The sequence below is a fragment of the Branchiostoma lanceolatum genome, chromosome 4, assembly GCF_035083965.1.
Source record: "Branchiostoma lanceolatum isolate klBraLanc5 chromosome 4, klBraLanc5.hap2, whole genome shotgun sequence".
NCBI classification, from domain to species: domain Eukaryota; kingdom Metazoa; phylum Chordata; class Leptocardii; order Amphioxiformes; family Branchiostomatidae; genus Branchiostoma; species Branchiostoma lanceolatum.
Genome location: NC_089725.1, coordinates 10,425,534 through 10,452,942, shown reverse-complemented (window position 1 = coordinate 10,452,942; position 27,409 = coordinate 10,425,534). Strand labels below are relative to the sequence as shown.

The window sequence follows — 27,409 nt, the reverse complement described above, 5'->3', positions numbered from 1 at the left end:
TTTTTATGGGGTGATAGTGTGTGTGTGTGTGTGTGTGTGTGTGTGTGTGTGTGTGTGTGTGTGTGTGTGTGTGTGTGTGACAGTGTAACGAGAGCAGCTTGTTCCCAGGCATTCATGGAATACAAACTTGTATTTTTAACTTGCAAAATTGCAAGACTTAGTTCATATTATTTTTACTTGAAAATCGCTTGAAAATTGCAAGTTGCTTGTATTTCGAGCCCTGTAGAGTGTTAATTTGGCCTCTTGTTGGGCTTATTAAATTCAGGGCTTGTAAATAAACTGGAAACTACCAGTTTGCACATGACGGCTGACAAAACAACAGCTAAATGTAAATGGATTTAATTTCTGGTGTTGCGTCAGATGTTTGGTGGTAAACACGACTTACACAGACTAATCAAATTCCACTGCTTGTAGCAAGCAGATATAAATAGAAGAGTGCAATGTGACAGCAGCAGCCAGTCCAAATGGGGAATAATATACATAATTATGTATCCATTGAACAATTTTAGCCAAGTATCTTCAATCTAAAATTTTGTAAAAATGAACCAATGAGCTGTGACTGTCAGGCTTCAAAATGTTGGAGCAAAATTAAGGAAACAATGCCGTCATGTCGAGGGCACTTAACCACAGGAACTTGAAGGTGTTGCAGAAATATCTCAGCAAGTCAACTTTCGTCAAACCCAGAACTTACAATAATCACGGACTGAAGCTAAATAATCAAGTAGCGTGCGGTGATCTGTGAATGGCAAGCTTGCCCTCGGAAAATCCAGTTGGGAACTCAAATCCCGTCTACACGGTTTGGAGGACAGTCACTCCTTAAAGACACCACCACACTTCTGCAAGTGCTGTGTATGCTTTGGTCTGCGACAGTGAAAACCTACCTGTTACGAACTCACAGCGCAGCTCTAACAGTACATTACCTTTCTGTTGGGCACAGAACTGATGTGGTACACTATATTGCATATTCATACTACATTGTAAGCAATCTACTCTTAATGACTGTGACTTATGCATCCCTGCAATCATCGGGACTTGAATCACCGTTAAACCTGGTAAAGTTTCTCACTTGACCTTGTGGCAACAACACAGCTCATCACAGAACCACAGATGTCTGTATCTTGGCCTAAGCCACCTGGCTGACCCAAGTGATGTACTGTCACATTTTACAGAAAATACACTATAACAATGACTAGTGTATGTGCCGCATTGCTAAAAGAATGGTTTGTGGGGTTCTGAGCTCTCTAGCTCTCTAAAGCCAAGTTGAACCTGTTTTGTGACTGACCATCTTGCATCATGTTTGGTGATGCTGTCAGCAAGGAGACTGTGGAAATGTCTACTTCATCATTTAAGAGTCCTTGACACCACGACAGATAGGCTGAGATCATGCATGGCTGCTTCATTGAACTGATAAAGATTATTGTCTATCTACCAACGTTCATGACACAGATTAAAATCAGCAAGAAGACTTTAACAACAGGAAAACGTTCGTCTACAAGGCCACATACTGACTTATGTCTACCTTTGTCAAAGACATTTATACTTGTTATACCGAGGCTCTGAGATGTCACAGCTCATGGTCTTATTTTCTTCTTTCGGTCGACTTAAGAGAATAACATCAACAAGTTTCAAACTTACAGTGAATCTCATTTGAACTGGCATGTACTATTGAATAATGAATGCACTGTGGGGAACTTTGTATGGTCCCTAACAATGTTAATATCTGTAACAGTGTAATCATGTTCATTTTGAAATTCTTTTTCATGAGAAATTCTGACTCTTTTTGACTTAAAATAAGAACAGCTCTCACTTTGTGCACATGATTTATAAAATAACTTTTTCCAAATATTGATGAAGGTTAGACAACTATGTACATGATATACAATATATATGTTATGATATATTATATAAATCATACACCTGGATACCTTCTATACCTGTGGTATTATCTATTTTTTTTTACAATTAGAGACCTTACTATATTCCATATAATTACATAGTGTGCTCTGTTTTTGTGTATCTATCGTAGTTCAAGTCTTGTCACTATGTCAGCAGTATTATCTAAGATTGTTTGCATCAGAAGCTCCTTTCTTGAATATATAACAAATTTGAGGCATATGTTGTCTTACATACTCATAATATTCTATCCTGTGTGAGTGGCGCCACTAATATGAAATCACTTGAGAAGAGAAGTTCAGTGTGTATTTTTCTGTTTCTGTGGTGTATGTGGCCAACACTAAGTTTATTACTGACCGACACACCACAATGATGTACTACATGTAAAATTAATGGCATGTTAACTGCTTACCTTTATTATGTATTGATGTATTGATGAGTGTTATGATTAAAAATAATCAAAAGAGACCATTTCTTGTAGACCTGAATTTGTGACCTTCCATGCTTATATAGTCAGTAGCCCTACCATATGAAATAAGAAGCTTTATTGATGCAACACAAGGTACAGTGACTTTTGTTGAAACTACAAACTACAATTTACAAGTATTAAATCTCTACTTATCAAACAGTAAAGGCTTAGACAAAGGTAAATCTGTAGTTCCAGGTGTAGCTACATGTGGGTTTCAGTAAACATGCTTTCTAATAAGATTTAAGCAATCTTGGAGTGTTTGCTGTGGTTTTAAGTCTGCAGTTTACCTGGTGAGCAGTATAGTCTCCTGGCCCCCGGGAATCGAACCCGGGCCCCCAGCGCACAAACCCAGCTCACCTACCACTAGGCTAAAAGGTCCTGACCAGTTATAAGACTTGTCAGTAAGTGGCGATTGAACCACACTTTTACAACTAAACCACCACCAAAAATGTCAACATTTGAAGGCGCTGCCATACTTACCATGTGTCCCACCACCAGTGTTCCTTCTTAGGCAGCTCACTGTACGTAACATTTAGCCCTGTCTCCTGGAGAAGGCGGTACATTCGTCTGGAAAAAAGATGGAGTACACGTCAACTACTGTATAAAACATGTTAGAATTACCCTTCTCAATGTCATTGTTGTTTATAGAGTGCCATACCAGGTCCAGTAAAACAAAAACAAAATAAATAGAAAAAAAATTAATACATTTTTGATACTGTACCATGGAAGCCTACCCTGATCCAAGAAAGTCTCAAAAGTTTTAATGTTTTTGCAATGTCAATGAGAAAAAATAGGTGGGATAGAGTAGAGTTTAGTAAAGGTTCTTAACGTTCTTATCACATGTCCTGTATGTGCTGGAGCTGCAGTGTTATGTACACTTGACACATGGTGATATAGCTTTAAAGTGGTAAACTTGGCCATACCTGACAAAGAATGGGTGGACAGTTCGGTCATCTGCACCAATCCTGGTAAGCACTGGAACTCCCTGTGCCAGGATTGACAGTTTTAAATGAAAGAAAAATATTTGGACAGTACAAGAAACTATAATCATAATAGCTTACAGATACTTGTTTGCTAATCAACTAAAACACAATTATGACTTCAGGAGACTTACTTGTAAGTTTGACACATGTCTGTCTGCATCATTTTCTGCAATACAAGCCTGTGGGAAAAGTTATGCAAAATAACATGTGTTTGGTTGGGTTCAACAGACATTTGAGACACATTGATCAAAATAAATACAAATTTATACTATGTACATCATTAAGTTTCTGCTATTACACATTGTATGTTACATTTAATAGGAGGCAATCCCACCTTTAGTAACAACAATTATCTCAAAGTTTGACAATACTCACTTCCATGATGGCCTTTACTGAAGGGTCAGCAGTGCTGGTACTGATGTCATGTCTGAAGGGGAGTGAAATTTTCAAATGGAACTTGTTATAACATCTGTAGACCCAACACTACAAGATTATTAAGACATCAATATCTAAGAAATGCATTGTAAGGCTTAGGGAAATTTTATTTTGGCTGGCAAGGTACATGAGATTTCCATGATAAAACGTTGCTGAATGGTTTTCCGAAATGTTCTCCTCCATTTCTGTCGCAATAGAAAATTGTGCTAAGCCTTGTACAACGTTTATCTGTATAATCGACATATTATGATCAATATACCAGTGTCCTGATGTATTTTTAGCTTTACATTGACAAACTGTATTAATGAGATCACATTGGCCGAATCGATGATCTAAAAAAGGAAAAAAGAAGCCCTACCTACCGACCCTAATTTTTTCAGGACTGTAACTGGAATCATGAAATTAACATTGTTTTCCTAGGCCTAAGTTTTGACAAGGCCATAACTTTTAGTATTACTAGTACCTGAAGAACACATTGCTGTCCCCGTACTCTTCCTTCTTGATCCACCCGGCCAGAGACACCACAGCTAGGGCTCTGTCGGGGTGGCGGGTTGCTAGGTGCCACGCCCCGTGGCCCCCCATGGAGTGTCCTGCGAAGATCACCCTGTGCGTGTCCACCTTGTTCCGTATCCAGGGTGCAGAGTCTACCAACTGAAATGTCAGAGACAACAGAAAAGAAACATGACAGGGCTACAAATCAATTTTTGGGAACAGCCTAAACTAAAAATTCTATTGACAAGTATTTTGGCTGCATGACATAAGATAAAGTAGAATTTCAGCAAAACCTCATTATAGACCTTAAACCCTCTCTCTTCAGAACTTGAAAATGAAAACAGTTAAATGTCAAGAATATACTGTGAACTAGTCTGCAAATATATATAGTACCTTTATGTACATAACCCTACACAAATATCTAGTAGATGCCCTACAGTCAACAATTAGTTGAACAGCTGCAATGGTAGCTGCATAAAGTGAGCATTTACCAGGCATGCCATTGGGTGGAGTTGTACAATTTGCCTTTGCGTAAGTTTGTCATATGTTGACAATATTTTGTATTCATTTCACCTGATTTTGTGCTTTCATAATACATGTTTTATGCTTTTGTACATATGGTTACTGGTAGCACTTATATAAGTGCACTGTGTATTTGAGGGCATCATCGCTACGTCTGCAACTGTCCCTACATTTGAATGATGAAAAACAAAAATAGTTTACCTCTTGTAGGCGGCTCAATGCCGTCATGGATGTCAATGCTCCTGGGCCCTCCCAGTTGTGGGCTCCATGTCTGATGGCAAAATAAACCATTTGAAAAAAATGTTGAAAGAAGTTGCACAAAAAAGCATTCAGTGTATGCATCACCAAGACAGCCACTGCACATTTTAATTCCATTTTCTGACGACTTTCCCTACCTATAGATAGAATCGTCAAACTTCTGCACATAAAAGAACCCAACACACTGCTTGGCTGAAAACGGGTAGCGAAGGGAAGCCAAATTGCACTACTAATACTACCTACCAAAAAATCATCATGCTTTACATTTACCTCACCTACAGCAAGAAGACTATTACCACTAAGACACACTTCATCCTATCTGGTACACAGACCAATACCTATCATGCACTATTATCAAGTCCATTTTGTACTTTATTCCAAAAGCAAGACCAAATCATCCATACATGACAATAATGTAACATACTTTTACTGTAATGTATTGTAGTTCAATATGTACTGTAGAATACCTCGGCAGTATTGCTGCCTAATAGTTGTAAATGACATACATAGTAACTTGTAATATTTGTAGAGGATGTATTAGACCTTGTAGGGGCCAGAGTCCAGGCTGTAGCTATCCCAAACTTCCAGTCTCCACCCTCCATCCTCTTGTAACCGTCTGCCTGGTTCTGAGCAGACACACCTTCATACGGGAAACAGCAAAACACAAACATAAAAATACATCAAATTACTTCCTTGTCATCTATCATAAATATTTTCCATGGAGAGGATGATAAGTCTAAAGCATGCTGGCTGCTTGGATTGCTAATGAGAAATTCTTATCAAGGTTATGAAAATACACATTGATTCAAGAGATGATATCTAATTGTAACGCTAGTTTGCCTAACTTTGTTGTGCAACCTATATCCATTGCTTTCAAAAACAGATTATTGGGGGAATATGCTAATTTCAACATCAATGATACCACCAGAACTGCAAACTTGAGAGACTCAAGCATTCAGAACACTGTCTAAAAGCTTTGATAGCTTTTGCCAAGTTCAACATGTATATTCTGTAAACCCTTGTTTACATGTCTGTCCTTGGTGCTGAAATACAGCATCATATGCATTAGAATTCTTCTGATTTCCTCTAAATTTTGAAAATTCATCTTATATTGCTTAAACCATTATGTATTGCAATAGACACTGCACACATACCTGTGCCATGATGGGTCAGTAACACCTGGAAACACAAGTCAAATCACAAAATCAGAGACAGTATTCTTACAAGTGATATAGTTGGTGATTTTTATCCATCAAAATGGCATACAAACTTCAATAATAAAGGGAAATATTGAACCAGATATGATCTTTAAAATGTGACTAAAAAAACATGTATAACAGAATTTTTGAGATCTGATTTGATAAGGTGGGAACATTTATTGACAAACAAGAATTCGCACAATCAGTTGGATGTAGGATTCCAAACATATTGTCCTACTTACTGGACACCTGCTGGCCACGCAGTCCTGTAGAGGTGGGATGGCTGCTGCATGTTGGACCTACAGTTCACACAAACTCTGTGTCATGCATATTACTATCTTACAATTAAATTTCATCCTAACTTTTCCACGTTTACAGATTTTATTAAAGACCCAAGCAAAAACCTACCGGCCCTAACCTTTTTTGGGGGGTCGACCACTGGCAAGTCGACAACATATGAGTGATGAAAATGTTGTAGACCCGTTTTCCTACACTTCGGCTGAAATCTAAAATAAAACAGAATTCGTACTCGCCGACCATAATTTTTTTAAACCATCATCGGAAACACAACATTAATTTTCCAAGGCCTTACCGATCCATCCTGGTCCAGGAATGTGAAAATAAAAGATTGTCCGTATGTCCGACACCTCAGATGGATGGTGATCACCTGCGCATTACCCTCGGACCCACTCACTTGGAGGGTTAATCTGGGGCAACAGAGACATTAGGTCAACACACAGGGTTAACACATAAGATTTGCATTCTTGAACCATTCTTTATAAACCAGCATTTCAAAAGTTAGCAAGTTGGTCTTGTTGTTAGGTTTGACTTAGCATCTAAAGTTTCTGAGTTCAAATCCCTATAGCTGGCCCCAAAGGTGTGCCCTTTGGAAAGGCACTTCACACCTATTTCCTCACTTGACTCAGATGAAAGTGAGTATAGAGCTTTGGTTAGGGATGTCCTCTCGAATGGGATGTAGAGCCCAATTATTGAAAGAGAAGGGGTCCTTCCGGGCAGTGTTAGTGGATTAAACACCAGGATGGATATCTTCTTATTCCTGGACCAATACTATTAAAACCAAACTTAAGTCTTAAGCCAAAAGTTTCTGAGACAAACACAGTAGAGTCTAGAGAGTTACTGGAATATGCTAAAAAGAACTTACTTCATATCCTGACAGGAAGTCTGCTCTGCAGGGGCCCCTTCCTTTACTGTGATGTACACATCATGTATTCTTACCTACATACAGTGAAACAGTAGAAAAGAAGATCATCATCATATACAATGATTATTTGATAAAAGAGCTTACCTTATGATATTTCAAAATTTCAGAAAATGACACAAAAGTAAAGCTACGAACAGAAAAATATCAGAAGCATCAGGGGAGGTTAATAGTTTTGTCAACCTTTAGCACACTGAAGTAGCCGTTTGGCACCCAAATGCCTAATATTGATTACAGAGTTAGGCAGCAGGGAGAAGGTTAAAAAAAAAAGAGGAATTCTTTTATTCTGTGGCAGATTCGTACCTGTCCAGGTGCCATTGCAAACTTTCTGCTAATCTCTGGTTGGCTGATTGAAACTTTTGGCCCTTTGGGGCCTCCTTCCTGCTTGACCAATGAAACCCTGATGTTCTTGATCCAGCGTGTTGGATGGTGATTGGCTATTGGGAGAGGGATCACATGACCAAGGACTCTACCATCCAGCAGGTCAGGTAGGTGGGGAGGGGGCAGGACCTCAAATGCAGTATTTCCTGTGTTTTCAAAAATGTTAGTGAAAAATCTGCAATTATATGGAAAAACTTTCAACTCGAAAGGTCGAGATTGTAGTATTAATAATTTTCATAATGCAGTAAAATCTAGAAGTGAGAAAATCAAAACTTACCAGCCAGCTTTATATTAAAAGTAACTTGCTGGAAAAAAAACGAAACACTGTGATGACTGTAACAGTTGTAGATAATGATCTTTGCTGTAATCTATTGCCAGTTGTATGTTAGATTTTGCTAGATATATCCTTAGTTTTGCATATGAACCCTTTTTAATTGTCATATCATCATAAAGAACCTAAGAATACCTTCTGAGATACATAGATTTTGTGTCTTTGGTGTCTGACCTCTAAATAGACTAGATAACATTCAAATTTTTAACTTACCTGTGTAACTTTTGTTCTTAGTTTGATGTATACGGTATGGATTCCTCTTGTAAGAGGAACAGAAAACCTGCAAAAGATCAGAAATTCCAAACAAAACGAGCTTGATTCTGTTCCTATCTAAGCATGAAATATGTCAACCATATACACTATCATTAATGATAATAATGATATACATGTACCATAATTCTTGTTTCTTTCACTGTAACTTTATGTTCACTGTTTTCACGGTTACCTCTGTACCGTGAACTATTATCATCACCGTGAAAAAACTGTTGTAATTATTTATGATTCCTTCATTTTGTAAATCACTTGGTGCCACCGTGAAGCTAAAGTTTAGTGAAAATGTCAATTTTGACATTTGTGAAATTTTGCTACCGTGAAGATAAAGTGAATTACAGTATGTTGTAAAAGAAACAGTAGACTGCTATGAAAACTCATACAAAGATTGTACACAAATAAAGATCACATCCTCACCACCTACTTCTACAATTTAGAGAATGAACTAATACAAAATATCCCATTAAATCATATAAACATATTCTAAGCAAAGTCAATTACCTACCAGTACTGGTCTCTGTGGTACACCTCTCCAGCTATAGGAATGTTGTCAATGTAGAAAGTTGGCACACCTGAGAAAGATTACAACATCTTCATGTGATGCTGCAAAGACATTATCAAGATAAACCCCAAAAGCCAAAGGGGATCATTTTTTTTACTAAATTGCAGCAAGGCGTTCTTGTGATTAGGCTGCTGCTGACTTAGAACCAAAAGGTTCTGGGTTCATATGCCTAGCAGAGCAGGGAAATGTTGTGCCCATGGGAAAGGCTGACTTTACATCTATTTCCTCACTCAACTCACAATGAAAATGAGTAACCGGCTTTGCTTAGTGGCATCCTCTGTTTGGGACATAAAGCCAGAAGCCCTGTGTTTGAGGAGAGCCACACATCAAGCATGTTAAAGATTCCATCCATCACACTTGTCAGCCTGGTGTAAGACAGTGGATCCAACTTTGATAAGTTTCAGTTCGTTCTTATGCAGCTTGTACCTACTAAATATATTTTTTCACATAACCGGTAAACCACTAGTTTAGTATAGTAGTACTATTATAATACTAAACTAGTAGTTTACCGGTTATGTGTAAAGATATGAGGAAAAAACAAATTATGTCTTAAGGCTTTTAGTTTTACGTACCCAAGGTTTGTACTAGTACTTTGACATCGTTGTCGTTGACAGCGAGCTCCCCGACCAGCCAACCCTGCCACTCCGTGACGGCCATGGACCCCAGGGACATGACCAGTTCATTCCAGCCCACCTGGGGGGCCACCTGTAACCTCTCACCTGTAGACTGACAACACAGAAAGGAAAGGAAAGGGAAAGGGATCTCGAACCAGTTTAGCTCAAATGAACTCAATGAACAGATGAGCTACTCTTCCACTGGTCGTGACAGAGAAGACAGACGCTATGTACAGTATTTACAGGTTCATTGTACCGGGGAAATTCCCCTAGCTCTTTTCGACAAGCACAATGAACAGTGGACCACGGCTTAACGTCCCGTCCTAAGGACTGCGATCTTTAACAGAAACACTTGGTATATCACCTGATATTTCACCTGTGTCTCACCCTGTAAGGCTAAGTACTATATGTAAAAGCTTGCATACATGAGCTACAATTGTTGCGCAGTATATCACATGTGCCTCATCCAGTAAGGCTAAAGTACTATAATATTATGTGAAAGCTTCGGAATCCATACATGAGCTACAGTTGTTGTGCAATAAAGTTCTTCTTCCTCTTTTATGAATATCAACAAACTTAAATTCCATTACGTAAACATAGTATACAAAACACAATTTTAAGAAAAATTTTGAGTCAGGATTCTGACAGATAATTAGTTTTGAAGAAAAATCCGACAATGGTGAAACATTTGTTAGCATGATGAAAGTTACTATGATACATGTACCAATCTTCACATGAGCAATATGTATAATGAAGCTTTCTTCCCAAGATGAATTCATATCTCACACGTATTAAAAAAATCTTATTGTCTTCTTCAAATTCAATCATTCTTTGTCTACCACTATCAATACTATGATCATTGTTATTGAATGTAAACAGAAAATGTTGAAATTTGCTTTCATAAAATTTTAAAGAACTGGTAAGAACATATTTTCTGTAATGAAGATGTTCTTTCTCACCTTCTGATTAATGGTGCTCCACTTTACCTCCCCGTCCTGAATCAACTCAGAATAGAAGACGGCCTTCTTGTTAAACCTCGTGGTAGACACGTTGACGATACCCCCCCAGACCGCCACTGGATCACCGTCCATCTCAATCTTACCAATCACAAAGGGGCCTGGAAATAAAGACATTATGTTGTAACCAATCAAAATCCACGGGAATGGATGCAGTTATACATTTAACAAATTGTTGAAAACAACAAATAACCAATAAAATACAGTATCAAGCATACTGTATTTTATTGGTTATTTGTTGTTGTATGATGATGATGATGATGATGATCCACTGTGTTCTGCGGCTCAGAGGTTGTGGAAACAGCCTCTGGCTGCATTTCAGTCTTTCTTCATTTCTTTCCACTGTGCCTTCTTTCCTGCAAGCTGCCGTAGCTCTCTGAGTTTCTTTGCTGTTCTTAGCTCTCCAATTCCTTTGTTCTTGAGGTCTGTTTTTAGGACACTTAGTAGGTTTGTGCAATGTCTTCCTTTCCTGGCCTTGTATTTGTTACACCCCACTCACTGTAGCAAATTCTAGTGCCTTTTGTGCTGGAGTGTCTTCGGGCATGCGGAGGATGTGTCCAAACATGCACCACCTTAGGTGGTGAACTTTCACTGACAGATGGGTGGTGTTGCACATTTTATATATGAAGTTATTAATAATGAAAATGGATATAGGCTAAATATTTAACTATCTTAAGGGGCTGCTTGCCCTTTTAGTTTTATATAAAACTATAAAAGCATTATCAGAAATTTCAATTGAAGTCATTTCCTTGCAGATGTAAAAAGTTGTAACAGCACAGTGAGAAATATGTAACTTTGTGTCTCACCTAAAAAATGCCACTTCCTCACAAAATCTGTCAATTTTCCTGAAATAAAACAAGGCAGTTAATATACCTTTGCCATGAAGGTTACATCATGTATGTTTTCATGGCTATGTGTATGTGTGTACATGTATATCTTTGTCAAGAACATAACTTTTATGTTATGGGCCCTCTGACAACTTTCTAAGGTACTACAGCAGGATGGACCGTTTTGATATCTCGTGTTCTGTGAATGCTATGGTCATGATTTTTAAAAAGTAGATACACACATGATGGGTGTTCCTGTCAACACCATTATTGTAATGTTATTACATCAGGTGAAAATGACCCAGACACCTGATAGTTTTGCTGCCTGTTGGAAGCAGGTGGATGCCTTCTTCTTCTCCCCCTGTCTGTCGTACAGGTCCCCCAGCTGTGACCACGCCCATCCGTCGTCTGCTGACACCTGCAAGGTCTGTACAAGACAGGCCATGGCTGCTTCCCACTGTGGTAAACAAACAAACAAGTTAGACAAACAAACAAACCTCGAGGGCAGATTAAGAAAAAAACTCACAAACATTGTAGAATTGTTTGGGTCTCTATATATGACAAATTAAGACCCGTGACTGTGAGATACTTTTGAAAAACATTGTGAACAGTATCCTCAATTAGACTGTGCAACCCATGACTGGCACAAGTTTGAAACTAAAGGTGGGGAGTGAAGAATTGGAAAGTTTTTGTTAGTTATGGTATGGTTGCAAAACAACATACTATTACTTCAAATTTTGCCACTTACGGTCAATGCAGAAATGTTCGCGGTGGGTTTAATATTGTTCGCGGTTTTCGTGAACTTTTGGCGCGAACTTAAAACCACCGCAAAACTTTTTTGCCCTCCTATGACTGTAGCGCTACTATTGTTTCAAACGCGAACTTAAAACCACCGCAAACACTCCATTTTCTCCCTACCGCGAAATAAAAACCACACGAACTTAAATGCATTTTACAGTATTGTTATTCTATCCAATTCCAAAACCCCAATTCCATCTGTTAATGTCAAGCCGTTTGTTTCAGCTACAGGCTAGGGGGGCAGTCCTAATACTGTGCAGCCTAACACACTAAACTAATAAATAAAGTAAAATAAATAAATAACAGGAATGTTCTTGCACCTTTTTGTTCACCCTGAGGTTGGTAACATGGTCTGGTTTGGTTGACTTGCATCCTGTTTTCTCCAACCTCTTACTCTCTTTCTCCAGAAGCTGTAGTGATGATTTCTATAAACCAAAATGCACACATTATTAACCTTCTCCCTGCTGCATGATTATATAACCCAATAAACTAAAAAGTTGGTGCCAAATGGCTAATAGTAATACCGTAGCAGGCAAGTTTCAAGAAGGTACTAAAATTGGAACATTTGTACATCATGCATATTTACATCATCAAGCAAGTTGATAAATAACATTTGATATAACGTTATGACATTTAATGTATGATATTACATAAATTAACATAACTAACGTTAGATCATAACAAAACAAAATTGATATACCACACACACCATAACAATTGTCAGAGTAACTACAGATGGCAAATATACAACATCAAGGTCATTTTATCAAAATTAGTAACATGTTTGTGCAGTATGCAAATCATATTTACCTGTGCATCCTTCTTTTTACACAGTGAGGGTCTTGTAAAATACAGGACCACCAATAAAATATCCAAAATATTCAAAAGTCTCATTCTTGCAATTTGCAACTACCTAAGCCCTATCTTAAAACCTCTGCACACGTTGAAATGACATGACAATGAAATACACATCCTGAAAAGTAGCCTAGCTTCAGATAGCCTACCTCTACTAGTACTACATGTGAGGTAAGTTATAGCGGGTTAGTCAACTAGTTTTAGAAGGGGGCAGACTTTTAAATCCATATTGCTGTAATCTCTAACACATACTTTCAGAGTTTATATTATCAGTTATATAATCTTAAACAATATTGATTTAATCTACATTTGTCACTATCTTTGTATTTCTTTTCTTTTTGCTTTTATGCTGTTTATATAACCTGTATTACATAATTGAACACCCCTATCTTAGAGTAAGATAGCTCCAAGTCACATGTGCAAGATGGCGTCCCTCTGAAAACAGGCAATGTGGGTCGATATTTCTTTACCACTTTTCTCCTTCATATCGTTTAATTATCCTGTAACGTAGATATCTCCAATTGTGTGCTGCATCAAATAATATTGGGACAAAATTTTGTCGGGAAATATTGTAATCGTGGCGAGAAATTGGCATTTTTAGGGGCGAAGCGAGTACTTCCGGGTTTTCAAACCGAACCGCCCATGCGTGTTGCTAGTGGTGCGATGTTTGCTTGTCCTGGTGTTTGTCCAATCACACTCACCGCTGTATTTGACCTGATTAACACAGATCACCTCGTGCTGTAGCACAGATTTGATAAGGAGCAGCAGAGGTAAAGGTGAGGGGACCATCATTAGAAGGTGAGCTGTAAACAAACTTTGACAAGTATTATGAGCCTATTTTACTAATACGAATCCAGGTCATAATGTCATGGGCGTGTCCAACAAATTATGATGTATATATGCCATTAGGCACTAAAACGTCAATGATTACTCTCATTTGTGTATCATTGATTAAACCTTCCTGTTATGACCAAATACTTTTCTGAACCTTATGCAATGTGGATAACTTGTTAATTTGTTATTCTAAAGAAAGACCTTTTGACAACATTCACAAGAATTACATTGCATTTACGTATACCAAGCTTGCTGGCATATCCAGTTCCTAAGCCTTTTCCCAGGTTAATGCACATCACAGCTTTATCTGATACACATTCTATGAAATAGACCATAGCAGATGTCATGTATAGAATATGTTTTGTATGATCTAATCAAAAAGAAATATCCCTCCCCCCATGTTCTTGATAATGAAGTAACATTATTGTGAGTATTTCCTGAAAAAAGTTATGGCATGACTATTGACAGGAACATCATGTTAATGGTGCAAAAATCATGTTATTGACAGGAATCACAGAAATACCATTGAAGAGGTAAACATCCAATCTAGTAATTGGTGCATTGGCTCACTGGGTAGTGATCATTTCGCAAAATTGGTAATGTTTTTAGCTTAGTATTTGCACAATGATCGTTGATAAGATTTTATGATCTAATAATGTGACTGTGGCAAGTGTGCTTTTGACAGATTTTATATATCTATTGTGACTGTGGCAAGTGTGCTTTGCCTCTGTGTGGTTTTAACGGCTCATTTTCTTATGTATTGTTGACTTGTTGTTTGTGGCTATTAACCTTGTGAATTTGCAACGCAATTCAGGTTAAACCTGTGATGTTGTAAATGTTGAATAAAGTTTCAAAGTTTCAACTTTCAAGGAACACCCTGTCAATAGCTTCTACCAAGAAAGGTTTTTAATTTTTGATGTCTCATGAAATGAAACTGACTGCCCAGTCGTAAGCTTTCAAGTCTGTTTTTCAGACCCATGCTCCCGTAGACCAAAGAGGTGAATCACAACCATGAGCCGGCCAGAGTTTGAGGACATCCTGGAGGCGAAGCGGCTGTACAGTGACCTGGGGTTCTCCATGGAGGCTTACGACCCGCCGCGGTACAAACACTGTAAGCCGCGAACCCCAGAGAAAGTCAAGGAAGATGTGCTGAATTCTACAAGGGTGCTGAGTGTCATTGAACAGGTATGTATGGACACTGTTTGTTTGTTTGTTCGTTCTGACCCTTGTAGTGTCTAGTGCACACATGGTGCAGCAAATTTTTCTTAGTGTTTCTGTAGTGGGGTATATTTTCACAGGGAGGGGTTGCTAGCCATTTCCCTTTAACCTGTTGGAGGCACCTCCTCAAACATCAGACCCCCATTTTACACCCCTTCCAAAAGACAGTTGCAGCCCAAACAAAGATGTCCTGCCCAGGATTGAACTGGGGTCTCCCAGTTAGCAACTAATTGTAACCAGGAGCTTAACTGTGAGGCTGCTATCAGTTACACTACAGTACAAGGACATCCATTATAGGGGGTATTAGAAAATACTGCTATAGTCTTAAGAAAATCTCCATCATCTGCTAGTGGCTAGCAGAATTTATGGAAGATAATAGATACATGTAGAATGCCTACTGGCTTAAATATCCATTCTTAAGGATAGTTTGTATGGAGAGACTGAAAATGGACAAAATTTGTGTTATGAAAGTTTCTTGGTTTTGAAAGTCACAGTGAATTTTTTTGTTCTCATATTTGCCGCTTATTTTGGATGTGAAAAATTAATAAAATGTGTGACGAGATGTGAAAACAAATTTCAAGTGGTGCTACTCTCTTCATTATTTACTACTCTACACCTTGATGTAACCTTTGACCTCCTTATCTAATTATTAGCTGGCAGCAGAAACTGACCAATCAGAGGATGAGCTGCTATCCCAGTCCAGGACCATGGTGCATGAGATGGGACACAACCAGAGGATGAGATCCATCAGGTTCTTTGCCTACTTCCTCAACAAAATCTTCAAGACTCTGTACAAGAGGATCTATGTCAATGGGAATGACCTTGAAAAGGTTCGTCAATTTGTTCTGATGTTGTTGTTTTCTGCATGACTTGTTACATGATTGTTTTGGAGCACAGAAGTGAGTAGAGATTGAAAGATTAATTCAAGGCAGCAGTTTTTTTTGAGAACTATATATATTGTAGAGTTGAACTCATTGCCACCAAGTACACTAGGAGCATTCTCACAAGAGAACTTTAAAGAACGCTTACAGCTAGATGTGTAACGGCTAGGTATAACAGGCTGTACAGTTGATAACCAACTGCTGTAGTGCCACTTGCCTGCAAAGCTGGTAGTTACATTGAATGGTGGTTATACCGGATAATACAGAATATAGATACAGATACAGTAGGATATTCGCAGATGAAAATGAAGACTTAGTCTTACTCAGACTCCTTCTCGTCGGATTGTGTCATTGGGTAGTCGTAGAACTGTAAAAGCTTGGTTCAAAGCTAATGATGGTAAAGGGAAGGAATACTTGCTTAATGATTAATCTGAAAGAAAAGGTCATGTTGTGTAAATGTGAAGAGTCAATACAATCAATTTGATTTTATATTGGAATCCTACAGAGTTGTATTTGCAGTACTTAATTCAGATATCAAATCCTGGGTTCTAGTTTCAAGAAAAAGATTAATAAAGAAAAGAATAAAAGTAGTGACCGCATCACATTTCAAAATACAAAATTGTCTCCTTCCAGCTTGCTAAGATGTCGAAGGACCAGCCAGTTCTCCTGCTCCCCTCCCACCGCAGCTACATCGACTTCCTCATGATGTCTTACGTCGCCTACTGTTACGACTTTCCTCTGCCTGTCATCGCTGCTGGGGTCGGTAAGTCTAAAGTATTTTCTCACCTTTTTTAAAAAGATTTGATGATTCAAGGTACATCGGTACAGTAGAAGTTTGAATAGTGGATCAGAGACTGTATCTGTGTTTGTATATAGCTGGTATACTGTAATTCATGAAAGTTTTTCGTTATCTTAATGGTTTTTGCGGTGACCGCTTCAAGGCAAACTTAAAACTGTTGTTTGCATTACTGCACAGTATGTGACCATGGAGGTTTGCAAGGTGATTTGATATCAAATATTTAATATCAAACCACCTTGATGTGACTATAGTGCTGCTACAAACTTAAAACCACTGCAGACACTCTGTATTCTCCCTGCCCAAAATTAAATCACTGTAAACATAAGGGCATTTACAGTACATGTATATATAAATGCCTTTTAGCTCAACACACCAGCTTCTACGTTGTAGCAGCTGACAGCAGCTAAATTATAGCAGAAGTCAGTGATGAAGCTTCATGTAGTTGATATTAATTGTTGAATTACTTGACAGTTATTATCGTATTCAGTGCTTGATCTGTCAATACTGTTTGCTTCGTTGTCAACCAACAGTTTGTCATCTTGTTACAGATTTCATGGGGATGAAGTTTGTGGGAACTCTGCTGAGAAACTGTGGCGCATACTTCATGAGGAGGTCGTTTGGTTCAGACCGGCTCTACTGGGCCGTCTTCACCGAGTATGTGCAGACCCTGATACGTAACGGAGACTCGCCAATGGAATTCTTCGTGGAGGGGACCAGAAGTCGCACCTCAAAATCTCTCTCACCAAAATTTGGTAGGTCTATATACATGTATATTGCAATGATAATGTTTGATTCTGCTTATAATAGTATTTTCAATTAGATTACAAGCATGTCTGTGTCAGTAGGTAACATGATCAAAGCTTAAACTGTCTTTCCAATACCAGTACAATGTACAGTCATGTACTTTCATAAATTTTCAAGTAATGTTTCGATCTTCTCCATCACCCATTCACTTGTAACACTGTCTTGTTCTAATGGAAATGTAGCATCAGTTGTCAATCAAAGGTAGGGTGCCATCCCATTTACTGTAAATGCATTTTAATTTGCTGGGATTTCATTTTGAATAGGGAGAAACAATGTAGTGTTCGCGGTGGTTTTTAGTTCGCAGTTGAAACAAGAAGGTAGGAAGGCAAAAGATAAAACAAGCATTTATACGGCAGTTCCCAGTGATTACTGTAAAAACCGCAAACAGTAAGCCGCCGCTTACAGTTTCAACAGTTACAGTACTACCGGTACTCCCATACTTGAGACAGCGACTATGGGAGCCCCAGTAGTAAAAAGAATGGCACCCAGGCTAGGTGAAATGTGTCAACTTGTTAGGTACCTAGGTGTTGACATCGCTAACTCAGGTTTATGTTTCATGTACGTTCCTAGGTCTCCTGTCGGCAGCTATTGAACCGTTCCTGAACGGGTCCGTGTATGACATCACCGTCGTCCCCATCAGTATCAGCTACGACCGGCGCCTAGAGGAAACCCTGTATGCCAGGGAGTTGCTGGGGATCCCCAAACCAAAGGAGTCCACTTCTGTAAGTTATGCTAGGGTCACATTTCAACGCCGGGGCCCGGCCGGGCTGTTTGATAAAACAAAGAATAAAGAAAGATTATAAGAAATATTCAAAACTTATGGTAAGGACTAATTTTTCTACGTTTTGTGTGTTTTGATGTCTTTTATATCGTATTTTTCGTTCCCACAAGTTACCCGACCGGGCCCCGCTTTGGAAATGTGACCGTAGCATTAGGGTGCCACTTGTGGTCAAGGTTGTTGACATACATGTACTAGAAGACTCAGGGTTGTTGACTTAGAATCTAAAGGTTCTGGGTTTGAATCCCTGGCAAGCCGCAGTGTTGTGCCCTTGGGAAATTTAAGGCACGTTAAAGCTATTTCCTCACTCTACTCCAGAATGAGTAGCAAAGGAGTCCACTTCCGTAAGTTACTAGGGTGATTGTTGTGGTCAGGGTTGTTGACTTAGAATCTAATGGGTTTGAATCCCTGGCAAGCCGCAGTGTTGTGCCCTTGGGAAAGGCACTTGACACCTATTTATTCACTCGACAGGTGAAAATGAGTACCTAGCTTTGGTTAGGGGCGTCCTCTTGGATAGGATGTCATGCTGGAGGTCCCGTGTTTGAGGAGAGACACACCTCGACCATGTTAAAGAACCCACCACACTTGTCGATAAGAGTACATGTATGGGTCTTTTCAGGTGTGAGTGGATTAAACCTTATTGATCTGTGTGTTGACATCTTAAAAAGGTGATAGTCACCTGTAATGTCAATACTTTCACTCACGGGGTAAATTTTAATAGATAAGTTGTTTATAGAAAAACAAACCATTACAGAGGCAGATACAAAACTTGTGTTTTCGTTGCCTTTGAGCTCCTGTATACCCCTTCAATAAAGTCTCAAAAGTGAAATTGAGTCTAAAGACTTTTTTTCTCTATTCTTTGTTTCTTTCAGGGACTGGTGAAGGCACGCAGTGTGCTACAGGAGGATTATGGCAGCATCCACGTCTGTTTCGGAGAACCGATGTCTGTCAGGAAGCTGGCGGAGGGGAGAATCGACCGCAGTGTGCATGGCCTCCACCCAAGGTGTGTTTCATGTAGAGCTAAAGGTAGTCCCACTGCCTGTGAGGCCGTAGGGGTAGTGGGTTGTTATCCACTGTGTGTAGGGCACGGTATCTCCTTCCATCGCCTTTTACCTCCCCAACCAAAGCCAGGTACCCATTTTTACACTGGGTGGAGTGAGGAAAGCCCTTTCATTAAGTGCCCTTCCCAAGGACACAACGTCCTAAGCCAGGAATCAAACCAGTGACCTCTTGATCTTGTATCATTACCTATCTTCAAACATTGCAATTATTATAATATTGTTTAAAACTACACAGTGACAATGCCCTTACTGTACTTGTGGGATCCACTTTACAACTGTTATAACCTAGGAAAAACCAATTTTGTATCACTCTGGTAGTTGAAGGCAATGGAGGACATAGTCTCAATGTGCCATTACCAGGTAAAAGTTTTGGCAAAGCTTCAGGAGCAAGCCTGATATTCAATATGTTTCCACCTGCAGGCACATGTCCATGTTCACCAGTGAGGAGCAAACCTTTGTCCAACACCTTGCCCACCAAGTCGTCCTTGCCCAGCAGAAGTACATGGTGATCTCACCCTGGTCCCTGGTTGCTGCGGTCCTCTCCCAGCATCCTCAGGGGCTGCTGCTAGAGAAGCTTGTGAACGAGGTGGTTTGGTTGAAGAAGCAAGCAGTCGGTCTTGGAGCTTTTGTTGATTGGTCAGGTAAAATAACACATTTGATTGTTTTCTCAATAATTTTGCACGTAGTATCTGTAGACATGTACTTGGAAGGCTCTGTTATGTTTGATATACTGTGATATTGATGTTTTATTAGATATTCATTAGATTAGAATATATCTAATTTACTCTTCTTGGATTCCATCCATATGAACACAGCATGAACATGCGTGCTTGCAATACACACATAACAAAACTTATGACAGTCACTACAGAACAGCATACTAAATCATAACTAAAAAAAATACACATTAAGTATTGACACAAGAAAAATATTTGTTATTAAGTCACATGCCCGTAGCCAGGATTTTGGATGGGGGGATTCGTTTTCTGAATTGACGGACCCTCGAGCGCCGAAGGCGCGAGGGCTCGCGCCAAAGGCGCGAGGCTCCTAGGGGGGTCCGGGGAAAATTTTGAAAATGGAACCTTCTGAAACAGCATTTCCCGCGTTTTGGAGAAGATTTTAAGAGAATAATCAGAGACACTCACATGACCGTTTCAGACAGATTTATTGGAAGAAAAACAAGTGTTGGGTATATCTGTCATTAAATACCCTGGAATCCAGAGCATATGTACCGGCCCACGCTCCGATTTACCCGGGCCTTCCCTTCCGCTCCCCCGAAGATCTACCCCGCCCCACTATCCGCTAGCCACCCAAACTCCGCAGCCGAGCGGATCTTGTTTGGCTAGCGGGAAGTGGCACGGGGTACGTTGTTGGGCCAGCGGGAGGGTAGGTCCCAAGGAAGCTCCGGGCACGGGCCGGAGTAGGTCCACGCTCGGTATAATTGCTCTGGATACCAGGGTAGTCATTAAATGGCCTCGATCCACATAATCAGTCTTTTATATAAAGCAAATATAATCATGTTGAACAGTTCTAACCTAACAGTCTTAGCAATCTTAACTTGATATTCTTAACCTTACACCTAATAGCCTTCACAATCACAGTCTTAACTTAGTAGTCTTACAGGCTTGACAGTCTTAACTTATTCTTAACGAAATGTTCTTAATGTATTTGTCTTAGCGGTCTTTTATCTTACGGACAAAGAAGAAAAATAAATATTGAGTATATCCGTCATGAAATGGTCTCCACATAATCAGTCTTAAATATAAAGCATATAAGTTATGATTATAACCTAACAGCCTTCGGATTCTTAACTTGATATTCGTAACCCAGCACCTAATAAACAGCCTTAACAGTCTTACATTGGTAATCTTAACCTAACATCTAACAGGCTTAACAGTCTAACTCATAACCGTTTATTCTTAACCTATTTGTCTTTGGTCTTAGCAGTCTAATAACAGGTCGTCCAGCTCTAGTCTCACAGCGGACCACCAGTTTCAAGCGGTGACAGTTTGTTTTTGACGCGCGCCGCCCCCGGGCCTTTATCAGTATAATGCGGACTCGGGAAAAGCTCAGTGAAAACCACAGGGTTCGCCTTTATTTAGTGACCAAAGACAGTGACTTTTTATAGGAATCCAGTCCCGCTCGGGATACAAACCAGTCGGCCTTAAAAAAAAAAAATTAACTTGAAAAAGCGGACCTTCGATTGTGTGGGGGGGTTCGGACGAACCCCCCGAACCCCCCCTGGCTACGGGCATGAGTCATGACTTAGAAAGCTGAAAACCCTATCCCATTTGTGTCCTCTATATCCATACATAAGTTTTTTCTTACATGTTTATCTAAAATATTACAATAACACTATGCTAATGTATAATAAGTAGAAGATGATATGTTAACAAAAAACTGTTACAGTACTAGTAATAATGATAGTCAGTGAGATTGCCAACATGTTGTATAGTACATACATTGTACATAGATTGACTTAATGCATGCTCAAGTTATCATAGAGTGGAACTCATTGTCATCAAGTAAACTAGAGGGCCTAGGAGCATCCTCATTAGATAGCTTCTAACAATGTTTGCAGTCAGATCTGCAAAGACTAGGTGTGACAGGTCATTCAGTGTAATATAACCAGCTGCTGCCGCGCTACGTGCCTGCAAAGCTGGTGTGTTATGCCAAAGGGCGGTTATTCCAGCTATACAGATACAGATACAGAAGTTAAGATCAAAAGAACCAACATCTATTCATCTCTCATGCTTCACAGCTAAGGAAGACCCCAGTAGCGTCATCATATCTGCATTAGAGCTTCACCACCATGTCGTCACCCTGGGAGCCAATGGGAGGGTGGCTCTTAACCTCCCGCCGCAGACGCGAACCAAGATGGAGACGGAGATGGCGAGGAAACACCGGCTGATGGAAGAGGCGGAGGTTCGGCTGATGGTCGTCACGGGAACCAACCAGCTCCTCCACGTGTTTGTGAGGATTGCGCTTGTACTGATGGCGCTCAGCAAGGATGGGAGTGGAACAAGAGGTTGTTGTTATCAATTTTGTTTGTTCTAAATATTGTTGTTGTCAGAATGAATATGTGTCTTTAAGTCGGTTGTCTAAGTCTTAAAGAATACATTGGCCATATTTTGGGTAAAATTCAGTAAAGAGTAAAGCAAGGTTTTGTTAAAGAACTATTTGCATTAATTGTTGTATCTGATATTTTTTCGAAGCCAGGTACAATGTGAGAAAATAGATAAAGGGCTAACCAACATAGCCACATTCACACACAATATATGAAAGTCTTCTACACTGTGTGGACTGTATAAAATAAGTCTGCAAATGTTCTGTATCTACTTTTTAGTGAAAATGTTGTTTTCTTTTCTTCCAGATGAATTGTTTACAATATTCAGGTTCCTGAGAAGGGTGCTGGGGAAAGATTTCATCTTCATGCCAGGACGAGATAAACAGGTATGCTGACTGTAACTTCTTAAACATCTAGACTCAAGGTAAGCATGTCTCTCCGTGGCTCAAGCAGCAGTGCACTTGGCCATATGGATCTAATTCCTTGGATCTGTATGTTGGCAGGGGCTCAATCTCAGGTTCAGACACGTTGTGGGGGATTGCATTCGTCATTTTAAACGGTGACATAAAGCCTGGCAGTGCCTTGTATGAGGGAGCTTCATTTTTAAACCTGAGCGTCAAATCATTGCACTTAAAAGAAGTTAACACATTTATCGAGAAGAGTACGGGTGACCCGGTGTGCTTGGCTGAAAATGCAGGCCGTACCGAAGTCACATTACACTACTAACTATTGAAAAAGTATCACACTTTATCTCATGTATCGTGCTTTGAGTTCGGCCTATTTTCATTATGCATTTTCAGCCAATGTAAATCTTGTATTCCATGATTTCAAACTAATGGAAATCTTTTTCAATGGGAATATCTTATTGTTATTGAATGCAGCAAAACATGAAGACCTTGAAACTTTTTTTTCAACCTCTCTAATTTCATCATTCTTAGGACTTTGACACAGCAGTGCAGTATCTGTTCAGAGCCCATGTGCTTGAGGAGGAAGGAGGCTCTGTCAGAGTTTCTGACTCAGGGAAGAAGCTTCAGTGTTTTCTGCATGAGATGTTCTCCCCATTCCTCTTGGGATACTGGGTAAGTAAATGTTAAGTATGGTAACATCAACTCTCGTGATATATTCTATCAAGTACCCTAAGATTGCCACATTAAAAAAAAAAGTGTTATCGAGGCCTCTTCAACATGTCTTGAAGAACTGGATATCTGAAGTGTGCATACCTCAGGGATTAGTGAATCAGGACGCTGCATCATTAGCAGACCTACATGCATTTCAAAGCACACACCATGTTCAGGTTTACATTTATAATACAATATACTGCCAACTCTCATAAGTCTGTCCTGTACCTAAGACCAACGCAAAAAAAAAACACTTCTTGAGGCCTTCTCAAGAATGTCTTGAACACCTGGATATCTGAAGTGTTCATACCTCAGGGATTACTGATGATGCATTTAGGTTTGAATTCTTTAAATTCATAATTTTTACCTTTGGCAAGAAATTTATGTATTCAGTGTCATCTATGTGTATCTGTGTGTGTGTCTGTGTGTGTGTGTGTGTGTGTTCAATTCTGTCTGTGAACAGCATAACATAAGAAGCTGTAGATGGATCCTTATGATATTTGGTAGAGGTCGGGAGAATGTAGGTCAAATTCAGTAATGGGCCCTCTAGCAGCTTTCTAAGGTACTGCAGCAGAACTTCCGGTTTTGATATCTTTGAAAATGTTCCAGTTATTAATCTCTTATTTTTTGTTATTTAGATGATGTGCCAGTATCTCCTGACGGCGTCCCCAGATGACTCCCGAGGCAGCACCACCCAACAGCTGACTAGGGGTGCACAGGACATGGCAGCTACCCTCCTCACAAATGGTACATTCTACAGATTAACTGTCATTTGTTTGAACCTCCCCATTTAACAATGGCTTGACCACATGATGGGAGTACATGTTATAGAATTGATCTACATTTGACAGAATGCTTGCCACATAAACAGTCATATTGTTTCTACAATATGTCGTAAAATTAAAGAAATTACTTATTTTAGTATTTTCTAATACAAGACGGAAAAAGCTATTTAGCCCTGTAGTTTTGCATGTTGTTTTTTTACATTTTGAAGAGTTGTCTTTGGTATATCTTGTTGGTTGTATTTTGGATATCTAAAGAACCTTTGTTCGAATATTATGTTCCTTTAGGACTTGTGAAGAGATTTGAGATCCTGTCCTTAGACATGCTGGGCAATGCCATCACTAGCTTTGTCTCTATGGGGGCAGTCAAGAGATTCAAGAGGTGAGGAATGTTGGACAGGAATTAATGATAACATAATTTTTTCGTATTCCATCACACTGTGCATGAATTTTCATATGATACAAGATCATGATGGCTTCTGATATAAAACATCATGGATTAATCTAGTCTATTGGAATTCAATCCCGTAACTGAAATTTTTACCATCTTTTGTGCTGCTAGATATTGGCTAATTTAATTAATAAACTTGTAATAATGTTTTTTCAGCAATGGACACACACTGTTCCTACCTGTCCAAGGAGAAATCTTAGCTTTATCCAAACAAATAGGTAAGACAATATTCCTTTCCGATTTTCCACATTATCTGTCTTAAAAAACTGTTATAAGGCTAGTGAGTAGTAGCCTGAGTACCAGCCTCCGTAGTGACCGCTGGCTCAAAAAAATCTGCTTGCTGACCATAAGCCAACTGTCACTACGGAGGCTGGTACTCAGGCTAAGTGAGTAGATGTTCTTTATTTTGGGGTTCAGGGAAAAACATATCAGAGTGTGAACTGTAATAGGGATAGCAAGGAAGTACTATGGGCATTGAAATGGACTTAATGATATTATAACTTTTTTGACAAATAAATTATTTTTCTTTGGCAGTTCATTCGTATTATAATAGGGGAATAGAACATATCAAAATCTATCCTTAGAATGTTTGACTATAGTTTTCAGAATGAGGATGCACAAATGCTCTTTATACGTTTACTGTCTGAAAAGTGTGATCCAACATGACTGCTGTGAATTTTCATCATAGTATATAGTCCGTGGTTGTAGAAAACAGTCCTGCACTCATTGCTCTTTTTTTGTTATTTTCTTTAGAAACCTTCATTGCTGTTCCTGACCTCAAGACGACATTGCAAGTCATCCCCGTGAAATCGCGGCTCTGACAACCATACTGTGCAACGATTCCAGATTAGGATTTCAGCTGCCTAACTTACTATTCAGCATTCAGGTGTAAGCATTTTTTGTAGCACATAGCAGAGGCATTATAGAAGCTGGCTCATTTCTGAGTGAACCAGTGTGTAAACTGAGGACAGTTGTCAAGAACAGATATGCCAACAGTCAGTTTCTACTTGAGATATACATGTACCTGACTGCTGCATTATGTAGCAAAACATTTTCCTGATCAGTGGGAGCATGAATTAAAGATATCCCTCCATACTGAATTCTTCTATTCTGATCCAGCTTGTCAGGGCTGAGTTATATAATGAAGGGAGATATCTCTGTGGAAAAAAATGTAACAAAGTCACATTGATGACCCTGGTGTGGATATGATATTCGACAATATGACAATTATGATATCACTATGGCCAAGGAAAATGTGTTAGTTGTCTTTCCAGTTATGATCCTGAAAAAATCAGCCTCCATTGCAAAAACGTTCAATGTTTACACATTCTTACATCAACTGTTCAAAGCCTTAATCTGTCAGGACATATGTTTAGAATTTCAGCGCTGAGATGTCAGATTGAAAATTTTATCTCAATTGCCAACAGTCGACCCCCCTAAAAGGCTATGTTTGTCAGGCTTTTGCTACACACAGGGTTGGTCAGGTAACTGGACACACAACAAACAAACAAACAACCATTGTTTTCCTAGGCCTACCTTTCTATGTAACAACACAGTTGTTTGAAAAAAAAATCTGCCTTGCATTAAAGATGCAAATATGCAATCAAGGTATGCAATTGATGTATTTTATATTGTATTGAATTGTATGCAGTAATGAGACAGCAATGTGCAGCTATTGATATCACCTGATTGATTTCACCTGATTGATTGTTTACATGAATAATGCAGTGTTTAAAATAGATAGAATGATTAGGACAGAGAATTGGTGAGGGATGAAGTTGTTTTTTTCAGATACAAGACTAATATTGAAGTAACTTATAGAATTACTGAATGAACAAGCGTTTCAGTAATGTTAGTTGGTGGGGCAATTTATTTTTACCAGAGGAAGTGTATCTAATGTTATATGGGTACGAATTTTACAGGACAAGGAAAGGGCTAGAAATATACTGAATTTCAAACATATTTTGTTTCGATCTGTATTGATTTCAGTCAGTTGCGATGCGGCTTTGCACTGAATATTTCAGGTTGTTGAATTTTTTTTTTAGTTTTCCAAGCTCAATACTTTCAGGAGTTTTTAGTGCTAGATGATATGCTTGTGTCAATATGCAAGATATGTTTGTCCCAAAATGTACTTGATAGCTTTTGTTCCTTTTTCACAAAAATCTGTTTGCATTTGAGTACTTTGATTCCAATGATTATTGTTTAATTATTGCATTTGATAGTCAATGAATTTAGGTCTAGGAAGAAATGGGTTTCAGGAAACTTTTTTTGTGGTGTATATATGGCCAGTTTGGTGCAATGCAGTGTTTACTTTGATAGATAGAGCATGTGAAAAATATGAACCATGAATACATGCATTTTACATGCACAGTGGAGGAGGTGAATAATGCCTTATGTGCATTGGCAATAAAACATAATTATTTCATTGCTAGTCTGTCAGCATTATTGTGTGCTATGATATACTGTTGCTTTTCTATTAAATGGCCTCCCAA

General features: G+C 39.0%; 2 protein-coding genes across 3 annotated transcripts in view; one reads left to right on the top strand and one right to left on the bottom strand.

Annotated features, from left to right (window-relative positions):
• LOC136432522 (uncharacterized) overlaps positions 1–13,320 on the bottom strand; it is a 28,282-nt gene extending 14,962 nt beyond the window's left edge. Inside the window, exons 1-21 of the mRNA XM_066423879.1 lie at positions 13,080–13,320; positions 12,590–12,694; positions 11,781–11,928; positions 11,451–11,489; positions 10,588–10,745; positions 9,587–9,740; positions 8,958–9,024; positions 8,396–8,462; positions 8,129–8,156; positions 7,774–7,997; positions 7,414–7,487; positions 6,844–6,958; positions 6,494–6,550; positions 6,207–6,231; positions 5,596–5,692; positions 4,996–5,065; positions 4,244–4,431; positions 3,721–3,772; positions 3,477–3,524; positions 3,286–3,347; positions 2,843–2,929 (exon numbers count right to left, since the gene is read on the bottom strand). Coding sequence (XP_066279976.1) covers positions 2,843–2,929; positions 3,286–3,347; positions 3,477–3,524; positions 3,721–3,772; positions 4,244–4,431; positions 4,996–5,065; positions 5,596–5,692; positions 6,207–6,231; positions 6,494–6,550; positions 6,844–6,958; positions 7,414–7,487; positions 7,774–7,997; positions 8,129–8,156; positions 8,396–8,462; positions 8,958–9,024; positions 9,587–9,740; positions 10,588–10,745; positions 11,451–11,489; positions 11,781–11,928; positions 12,590–12,694; positions 13,080–13,163 — 1,949 coding nt within the window. The 5' untranslated portion in view covers positions 13,164–13,320. The remainder of the gene's footprint in view (positions 1–2,842; positions 2,930–3,285; positions 3,348–3,476; positions 3,525–3,720; positions 3,773–4,243; positions 4,432–4,995; positions 5,066–5,595; positions 5,693–6,206; positions 6,232–6,493; positions 6,551–6,843; positions 6,959–7,413; positions 7,488–7,773; positions 7,998–8,128; positions 8,157–8,395; positions 8,463–8,957; positions 9,025–9,586; positions 9,741–10,587; positions 10,746–11,450; positions 11,490–11,780; positions 11,929–12,589; positions 12,695–13,079) is intronic.
• Positions 13,321–13,505: 185 nt separating this feature from the next.
• Positions 13,506–27,342, top strand: LOC136432518 (dihydroxyacetone phosphate acyltransferase-like). Of its 2 annotated transcripts, XM_066423873.1 has the most exons (16): positions 13,506–13,574; positions 13,852–13,922; positions 14,932–15,143; positions 15,830–16,006; positions 16,691–16,820; positions 17,405–17,608; positions 18,231–18,382; positions 19,311–19,441; positions 19,920–20,140; positions 22,261–22,527; positions 22,873–22,952; positions 23,505–23,645; positions 24,323–24,431; positions 24,755–24,848; positions 25,074–25,135; positions 25,671–27,342. In XM_066423873.1, exons 3-16 carry the CDS (start codon positions 14,970–14,972, stop codon positions 25,736–25,738), a joined length of 2,010 nt encoding a protein of 669 aa, XP_066279970.1. In that variant the 5' UTR covers positions 13,506–13,574; positions 13,852–13,922; positions 14,932–14,969; the 3' UTR covers positions 25,739–27,342. The 2 variants fall into 2 exon arrangements, with proteins under 2 accessions (XP_066279970.1, XP_066279971.1); XM_066423874.1 differs by lacking the exon at positions 13,852–13,922 and having other exon boundaries at positions 13,516–13,574.
• Positions 27,343–27,409: the final 67 nt, after the last annotated feature.